The sequence below is a fragment of the Medicago truncatula genome, chromosome 8, assembly GCF_003473485.1.
Source record: "Medicago truncatula cultivar Jemalong A17 chromosome 8, MtrunA17r5.0-ANR, whole genome shotgun sequence".
Lineage (NCBI taxonomy): Eukaryota > Viridiplantae > Streptophyta > Magnoliopsida > Fabales > Fabaceae > Medicago > Medicago truncatula.
In genome coordinates this window covers 37,010,534-37,019,624 of record NC_053049.1, presented here as the reverse complement: position 1 = coordinate 37,019,624, position 9,091 = coordinate 37,010,534, and the positions used below count along the sequence as shown (strand labels likewise).

Genomic DNA, 9,091 nt, shown 5'->3' with positions numbered 1-9,091 from the left:
TGGGGTCATATCAGCGTATCTTATCAAACAAAATATTTTTGGTCGTTGGTGAACTTTCACACGCACTTGCATAAAGTCCTAGTAAATGTTAATTTATGCGAAGTGTGTTTTGCATTTATCATCTGTTAATTTTAGGGATAAATTTTGACCATGATCTTCACACCATTCGTTGCTTCCAACTCAATCTGATCGACTCAACGATTTGCTAAGAAGTTACGAAGAATTACTCACTCCGTTATTTTTTATATCTCATGTTGAATTTTTGAACATGTTTTGCTTACCTTTCGAAGGGTTATGATAAAATATATATATGTCGCATCATTATTTTCACACATATTACGAAATATATTTAATTTTGTATGTGAAGGAGAAATTATCTTTTTTTTTTTTGTTGGGAAAATGATAGCTACACGACCTTTATTTTGTACATCTTACCGCTGCTGATGTGGCATTGACATTTTAGTAATTTCACACACTTTTTTTTTCTTCGGTTCATTCAAGCATGCATTTGTCCATCTTCTTCCTACCACAACAACAGCTTGCCACAACCACCACCTCCTCTTCCTCATATCACCACTGTTAAGATCTGGAACTCATTGCGACAGTGAGACCGTGGGCGAAAAAGATCGGAAAAACCATTGATGACGATGGTGAGACCGTGAACGGCGACAGTGAGGAAGACATGACGAGATGCGGAGAATACGACAGAAGACGACCAGTGGAGGTGGTGAGGCGATGGGTGATGATGGCGTCGGATCTGGGACAGCCGGTGGTAGTGTTCGATGAGAGAAGAGAGGGTGAAGGAAGAGAGGATGAAAATTACATGCTAAGTGATAACTCTCAAACACAAAATTAGGTTTAGCCGCAAAAAATGGTAATCAAAAGAGAAAGTAGCGTATTTTGCTTTATATGTCACAATATCATTTTATACATATTAAAAAAATATAGTTAATTTTATAGATAAGAGAAATTATCAGTAATTTTACAAATCATAATATTATTGATTTTGATATTCATAATTGGTATATTAATCTTTTGTTGTGTTACGGTTAATATGTTGTTTGTACCTTGTATACTTTGTTTTCGGTTTTTCTTTGTGCACTCCTTATGCCTCGAGAAAATCAGCACTCCTTTACTAGAACTTTTATTTTATTTTTTCGACTGAGATATGTTTTTTTTTTTTTGTGGTGGCGGGATTGCATAATTATGTATTGTTAGCTAATTATGTATTGTTAGCTAAGCTCACGAGAACACTGAGAAATTTATATTTAGTTGTAAAAGGGATAGTCCAAACTAAAATAAAGTTCATGTTTCACATTGGTGATTTAAAATAGGTAGAAATATTATACGGCTGAATTTGTAAAATCAGCAACCGACACTTGAAAAAGTTTGTGTTTTTCGCGGACTAATCTGATTGATATATTTATAAACGTGTGCTATTTTCTTTTTTAAGAAAAAAAAACGTGCATTTGTATCTTTTTTTTTTTTTTTTTTATGATTAGGGATTATTATAATTCAGCTATCGGTATCTCGCTTAAGGACCGATTAATATCAAGAGGTAATCATTTTGTCCATTTGTGAGTTCCATTTAAAGTCAAACTCTAAATGAACTTAGCTCACCAAAATTCATATTAGAAATAAATCGAACATGAAAAAATAAGAGGAGCACACTCCAAGATTGTAAATCAAATTCAGTTATTTATATTATTGCAGAACCAAACATGAATGATGATATCATATCTTCTTTAAGCTGCTTCTACAATTTTATGTTACACACTCACTTTGTCACGTCAAGTTCCTCCATTAAACCCTTCAAAAATTAGTTCTTTCAATTGAAGAAGAAAAAAAACGAATTCATTTCTCAATAAAATTTACTTAGATGCCCTTAAATGAATGTTAACAAATTATCATAATTCAATTTAAAAATATATTAAGCAAAAGATACAAGATGAATCAATGTTATAGGTTATGTAATCACAATGATAGGTTTTCTTTTAATTTTTAATTTTTTTTTTCAAAATTGCATTTATAGTTCCTTAACTTCATTTTAGGTAATAGTTTGGTTTTTATCCTTTTTTTCCATTTCAATTTTGTCGTTTTGGTCGATTTGCATATGAATTTTCAAGCTTTAAATTCATGGTTTTATTTTCTTATGGCCTTTCAATCTTCAAATGTATGGGTTTTATCCATGTTTGCATAAAAATATTAGATTTAAAGCTTGAAAATTCATATAAAAATGAATCAAAAGGACAGATTTGAAATGAAGAAAAAAAAAGATAAATTACCAAATTATTACCTGAAATTAAGTTAAGGGATCAAAAATGTAATTTTGCCTTTTTTTTTTTTTTTCTTTTTCTCTTTAACTCTTAAAACTTTAAGGAAATGAAGCCCTATTAATTTATAACTCAGTCACAGGTAACTTAAATCTAGTCAATATTGATTACTCAGTTGAGATTTTGAACTCAGGTTTACACCAATGATTCATTTTAAATTTGGGTCTTTCTATAAAAGTTGAATGGATAATTTTTAAGACAACTATTTCTATTTTAAATTTCTTAACACATAACTTTGGGCACATATTAGCATCGCTTTTATATTAGGTATAGATATAAATGTTATGGGAAATTCCTTCCAATATTTCAATGTGATTCTTCTTTTTTGGGGTATAATAAATTCAAACTAACTCTAGGTATGAATTGAAAGGAAGTTGGTCACCAACAGACAGTGCTATATACTCTTGCCTAAATTCAGTTTTTCTGAAAAAGGAGGTTAGCATCGAAAGATGCATGTCTGGTGTGAAACCAGCAGTGAATTGGTTTCGGTTTGCTTGGCTTGAACTGTAACGTGCATGCGTATTTTTTGGATTTGAGTACACTAGAAAAAGGAAATATTAATTGAAGATGCTGACTTTCATTTAATTAATTAGATTATCATCACTTACTTTCATTTAATTAATTAGTTGTTGATTGCAAAGGTACGGGCCGGGAAAGAGCAGGGGGAATAAGTCTTATGTGGATGGAACACTTACAGGTTGCTATCAGCTCTTACTCTCTGAATCATATCCATGGCATGTGTGAAGATGACGAAAGTGGTGAAGAATGGGGACTGTCTTGCATATATGGCTATCCGGAGGAACATAATAAAAGGAAAACTTGGCAGCTAATTGATACTCTCGCACAACAGGCTACTGGTAAATGGATGTGATGTGGGGATTTGAATGATATTCTGGACTCCCACGAGAAAATAGGAGGCAATGTCAGGAGTCAAAACCAGCTCTCTCTTGGAAGGCAAGTGGTGAATAATGGGAACCTTAGTGACCTGGGTTTTGAAGGATACAAATTCACTTGGTCAAATGGGCGAGAAGACGGGGAAAATATTCAATGTGGATTGGATAGAGCTATAAGCAATGAGGACTTCATCAACCGTTTCTCCCCAATCAAAGTGTGTCATCTGCCTAGGTTCGGGTCTGACCATGCTGTTATTCTCATTTGTTTGGAACACATCCCCCGTAGTGATTTGCAAAGAAAGAGGATTTTCCGGTTTGAGGAGAGTTGGACTAAAGAAACAAAATGCGAGGACCTGGTTAGACAAAACTGGGGGCGTTGCTCTTTCCCCTGCGCTCAAAAGCTGGATAGTATGAAGCACTTGGGGTTCGCTTTTAGTGAACACAATCTGGGGGAGATGAAGAAGGAGATTTCTAGGATTGAGGAACGGCTCAAGGATCAATCCTTATGGTCCGAGTCGGTTGAGGACCACATGCGCTACAAAGGGCTTGAAAAGGAGCACGGGGAGCTGCTAAAGAGGTAAGAAACAATGTGGAGGCAAAGAAGCAGGGCGGTTTGGTTGACAAAGGGCGACCATAATACAAAGTTTTTTCCACAATAAAGCTAGCCAAAGATCAAAGTCCAACAACATCACAAAGATCAAGGATGAGAACGGGGTATGGTGGAAAGGGGATGAACAGGTTGAGAGAGTCCTTATAAATTACTTTGATGATCTCTTCTCATCTTCAAACCCCTCAAATATTGAAGCAACTTGTGAAGTGGTGAAAGGAAAGCTCTCAGAGGACCATAAGATGTGGTGCGACAATGTTTACACTCGGGAGGAAGTAACTGAAGCCATAAACCAGATGCACCCTCTCAAAGCTCCGGGACCGGACGGCCTGCCAGCTCTTTTCTTTCAAAAATATTGGCATATTGTGGGTATGGAGGTTCAGAACTTGGCTCTTAATATTTTGAACAATAGTGAGCAGCCCCATGAGATCAACAAAACGTTTCTTGTGCTTATCCAAAAAAAAATCTGGCAACTCCAAAAGACTTCAGGCCTATAAGTCTTTGTAACGTTGTGATGAAGATTGTGACGAAAGTGATAGCGAATAGGCTCAAACATACTTTGGGGGATGTTATTGATATGGAGCAGAGTGCCTTTGTCCAAGGAAGATTGATCACTGATAATGCCCTTATAGTTATGGAGTGTTTTCATTGGCTGAAAAAGAAAAGGAAAGGAAAGAAGGGTGTTATGGCTCTCAAGCTAGATATGTCAAAGGCTTATGACAGGGTGGAATGGCCCTTTGTGCACTAGGCCCTCATTTCTATGGGATACCCTCAGAAGATGGCATATCTTATATTGAGATGTATCTCATCAGTGTCCTACCAGATCCTTATTAATGGCCAGTCTAGAAAATCTTTGACTCCAGAAAGAGAATTGCGACAAGGCGACCCACTCTCACCTTATTTGTTTATTGTGTGTGCTGATGTTCTTTCAGGTCTTATTCACAAAGCAGCAGCTTCAAAAGAGATCCATGGCATTAAGGTGGCAAGATCAGCCCCCAACTGTCTCATTCGTTTTTTTGCATAGGATAGCCTTCTATTTTCCAGAGACAATTCCCATGAAGCATCCAAAATTCTTAACATTTTTACCACTTACCAACAAGTCTCGGGTCAAGTTGTTAACCTTGACAAGTCTGAAGACCTTTTAACCGAAATGTGCATGTAGAAGATAAAAATATTATATGCAAAAAGGCGATCTTCTCTTTTGTCATGAACCGTGTTTGGAAGAAAGTGAACGGATGGAAGGAACAGTTTCTATCAAGAGCGGGAAAGGAGACTCTCATCAAAGCGGTAGCTCAAGCTATCCCTAATTATATTCTTAGTTGCTACCAGATGTCGATGGGGTGCTGCAAGGAGATTGATTCGATGCTTGCCAAATTTTGGTGGGGAACAAAGGATGACCAGAGGAAAATTCATTGGATGAGTTGGGAGAGACTTTCCAAAGTCAAGGCTGATGGTGGAATGGGATTCAGAGGTATGGGAGAATTTAACAAGGCCCTGTTGGGAAAACATTGTTGGAGGCTTGTGAATGGCGAATCCTCTTTGTTGGAAAAAGTCTTCAAAAGTAGATATTACCCCAATGGAACTTTCTTGACTGCCCATGAAGGTTACCAACCGAGTTTTGCTTGGAGAAATATCATGAGTGCGTGTGATTTGGTGGATAAAGGGGTATGTGGAAAATTGGAAATGGGAGAAATGTGAGGATTTGGAAAGATAATTGGATACCGGACTTGAATCGAATAGAATAAAACAGTTCGAGAACCTCTTTACTTGAAGATGCCAGGGTGTCTGACTTGATAGATGAAGACACTAAACAATGGAAGAGGGATCTAATCTCCTCAATCTTTGAGAGAAGTGTTGCGAACAAAATCGTTGGTATCCCGTTGTCCTTTAGGCTGCCGCCAGATTCTTTGGTGTGGAATTGTGAGAAAGATGGGGAGTACTCAGTTAGATCGACGTACCATCTCCTTGTGACGAGAAGTCAAGATTGCAACCGGGCCTGTCTAAGCCGTAAAGAAGTAAAACCTGGAAAGAGATTTGGCGCGCACAAATCCCTAGCAAGTTTAAAAACTTCATGTGGCGTCTTGCAAATGACATCCTTCCAACTAGGAAAAATCTCCAAAAGAAAGGTATCGCTCTTGACCTCCTTTGTCCTCTCTGTCATATGGAGGAAGTATCTTCAAACCACTTGTTCATAAATTGTGAATTGTTCAAGCTTTCACTTTTTGCATCGCATTTGGGGTCCCATGTTCCAAGGCAAGTTGTGTGACATGATTGGATTTTAGAATGGCTCACGTGTCAAGATCCTTTGGGTGCCCAGTTTTTTTGTACACTTCTCTGGAAATTCTGGACAGGAAGGAACGCAGTGGTTTTCAAAGGGATACCGATGAACCCTTCTGTTTTGGCAGCTAAAGCAATGGCCTATGTTCATGAATTCAATGAGGCTAATCCCGGAGAAATATTAGAAGGATAGAAGTCACCCAACCAGACCAACCTATTTCCTCTCTGTTCTCCATTTTGGTTGACGCTGGTTGTGATAACAACGGACCTACCGGATGGGGGATGGTTGTCTGCAACCAGGCAGGTGTGAATGTCCTAAGCTTGTGCAAGAGGAACAATTCTGCTATGGACCCCCTTACGGCTGAAGCGCTGGGAATTAGATGGGCTCTCCGAGTTGCGTCTGAGCACGGGTTCAACTCTGTCTCCATTCACTTTGATGTGATAAATGTTGTAAACTGTATAAACAGGCGGTCCAAGTTTGTGGCAATTGAACTTATAGCTCAATATTGTAGGGAACTCATGTCTATGGGTAGGTTTGCTCACAATTTGGCTTCTTTGGCAAAAGTTGTGGGAGATGGTTTATGGGTAGGTTCTGTTCCAAGTAACTCTATGTTTTCTGTTAGTGCAGCTGCTAATGCTGACCCTTGTAACCAAGATAGCTGCGTTCCAGCTTTGCTCTAATGAAAGTATGTTTCACTTCAAAAAAAAAAAAGATAATCAAACTCACAAGAACACCGACAACTACAACAAAGCTATTTCAAGAAATTAGGGCAACAAGGTAAGGAATCAACAATAATAAATGTGATATATGGGTGAAAAGTTAAGATCACATTATTAGCGTTTGAACCTCAAGTCCACCACACACTCCTTCGATATATTATCCGTTTTAGGTTTTGTGTGTATGCCTTACGTTTTTTTCTTAGTTGAAAAGTTCATTGGGTATTTAGGTAAATGTGAGTAATGTTTATAAACTTTAAAACTTACATTAGTTTCGATCCCAAGCAACATGTGATACTTTTTGGTGGATTGGAACAATAACCCCTCAGTCGAGGCTAAGGGGCTAAATGTAACGCCCTCTTTGAATTATTTGTTTTATTTGATTATTTTATTGGCTATATATGTTGGTGTTTTAGTAACATATTATATTATAATATATATTATTTGGTGTAGATATATTATGTTATTTGTTAGTATAATCTATATGTTATTTGGTGTAGAAATATATTATATTATATTATCTAGTGTAGAAATATATTTGTTATTTGGTGTGTATATATATATATTAAAATAGAATATTGAGACTTTGGGGGCTGATTTGGGAATTTAGAGAGTTTAGTGGATTAAGTGGAAATAAGATAAAATAGATGGGAAGAGATAAATAGGAGAAACTAGGTTTAGAATTATTTTTCACGTACAACCAGTTTTGGGAGAAAACAAGAGAAGAGGAGAACCAAGAGGGAGAGAGACCGCCGATCATCAATACTAAGGTAAGAGTGGGACTAACTTTCTCTAATTCTAAGTATTTTAATTCTGAAAACTGGATTTAACATGATGTAGGTGGTAATTTTGATGATTAGAGAAATTAGGTTTTGGTTTGGAAGTGATTGTTAAAGAGTAGGTAATTCGAATTAACATAAGAATTGAAGTTCAGGCTGTAGAATAAACATAGGTTGAGTTTCCTATCAAATTTGGGATTTGGTTTGATGAAATTGGGGCTTTTGGAGTGAAAACTGGTCTGTTCCCGTAGATTTGTCCGTCGCAACTCGCCACCGCGAGTAAACTTACTCGCCTCGCGAGTTGCACTTTGACAACATCCCTTGTTCCGCGTTCTTGCGTCTTTTTCACACGTTTCTGTTTTGAATTGGCCTTTGGTGTAAACATGAAAGTTGTAGATAATTGTGTTAGATTTCCACTGGCTTTGGTTTTACTTGAAAATGATTTTTGATGTTTGAGATATAATGAAAATAATCCAAGGAGGTCTTAGTGAAATCTTATGAAAATTCAGCATAACCATTTCTAAGTTAATCCAAAACTTATGGGATAATTCCAAACCTCAAAACTATAAGTACTATGAGTTCAATTAAGGTGTTTAAGAGTATTTAACCAATGTTGTGAGTTGGTCCTTGGGGTAGAAACAAAGTTGTTTATAATATTAATGTTCTTCAGAGAGTCTGAAATTAAGATGATTAATGTTGTTGGTTATGTGAAATAATTATATGCCTTATGTGAAAAATGTATGATGTTTAAGTTGCTGATGTTTTTCATTAATATTGTTATGTTGAGAATTGTTTGTGCTGTAACTGTTGCTGTTGAATATTGATCAAGTTGCAGATGTTGGTTTAAGTTGTCTAAGTTGTAAGTTGTCGTTCCAAAGTATTGGAGTCTTAAGTTGTTGATGTTGTCTAAGTTGTTGAAGTCGTAGTTGAAGCTGTTGTTGGTGACTGTTTATGTTCAGATGTTTTGTGAGAGGTGGTGTACTCTTACGTTGTCGTTTATAAGAGGTGGTGTACTCTTACGTTGTTATTCTTTAAGAGGTGGTGTACTCTTATTTGTCGTTTATAAGAGGTGATGTACTCTTACGTTGTTATTCTTTAAGAGGTGGTGTACTCTTACGTTGTTATTCTTTAAGAGGTGGTCTATTCTTATGTTGTCGTATTATAAGAGGTGGTGTACTCTCACGTAGTTGTGTTGTCAGGTTGACGTTGTCGTTGATGAATTGTTGAAGTTGTTGATAAAGACAAACCATGGAATATTAATGAATACGTTGTTGCTTATGTTATTATAAGATGGTGAATATGTTGTTGCTTATGTTATTATAAGATGGTGAATATGTTGTTGCTTATGTTATTATGAGATAATGATTATGTTATGTTGTTTATATTATTATGAGATGATGATTATGTTGTTGTTTATATTATTATAAGATGATGAATATGTTGTGTTGCTTATATTATTATGAGATGATGATTATGTTGTGTTGT

The 9,091-nt window shown here is 36.4% G+C and overlaps 1 protein-coding gene across 1 annotated transcript; it reads left to right on the top strand.

Annotated features, from left to right (window-relative positions):
- The first annotated feature begins 5,039 nt into the window (after positions 1-5,039).
- On the top strand, positions 5,040-6,303 carry LOC120577568 (uncharacterized mitochondrial protein AtMg00310-like). The gene is made up of 2 exons (XM_039829163.1): positions 5,040-5,436; positions 6,185-6,303. Exons 1-2 carry the CDS (start codon positions 5,040-5,042, stop codon positions 6,301-6,303), a joined length of 516 nt encoding a protein of 171 aa, XP_039685097.1.
- The last annotated feature ends 2,788 nt before the right edge of the window (positions 6,304-9,091 follow it).

Bases quoted from the DNA above. Each gene is read 5' to 3' on its own strand.
- LOC120577568 (XM_039829163.1), top strand. From the start codon at position 5,040: ATGAACCGTGTTTGGAAGAAAGTGAACGGATGGAAGGAACAGTTTCTA. The intron at 5,437-6,184 runs GTTACCAACCGA...AATTCTGGACAG, and splicing joins TTTCTTGACTGCCCATGAAG to GAAGGAACGCAGTGGTTTTC.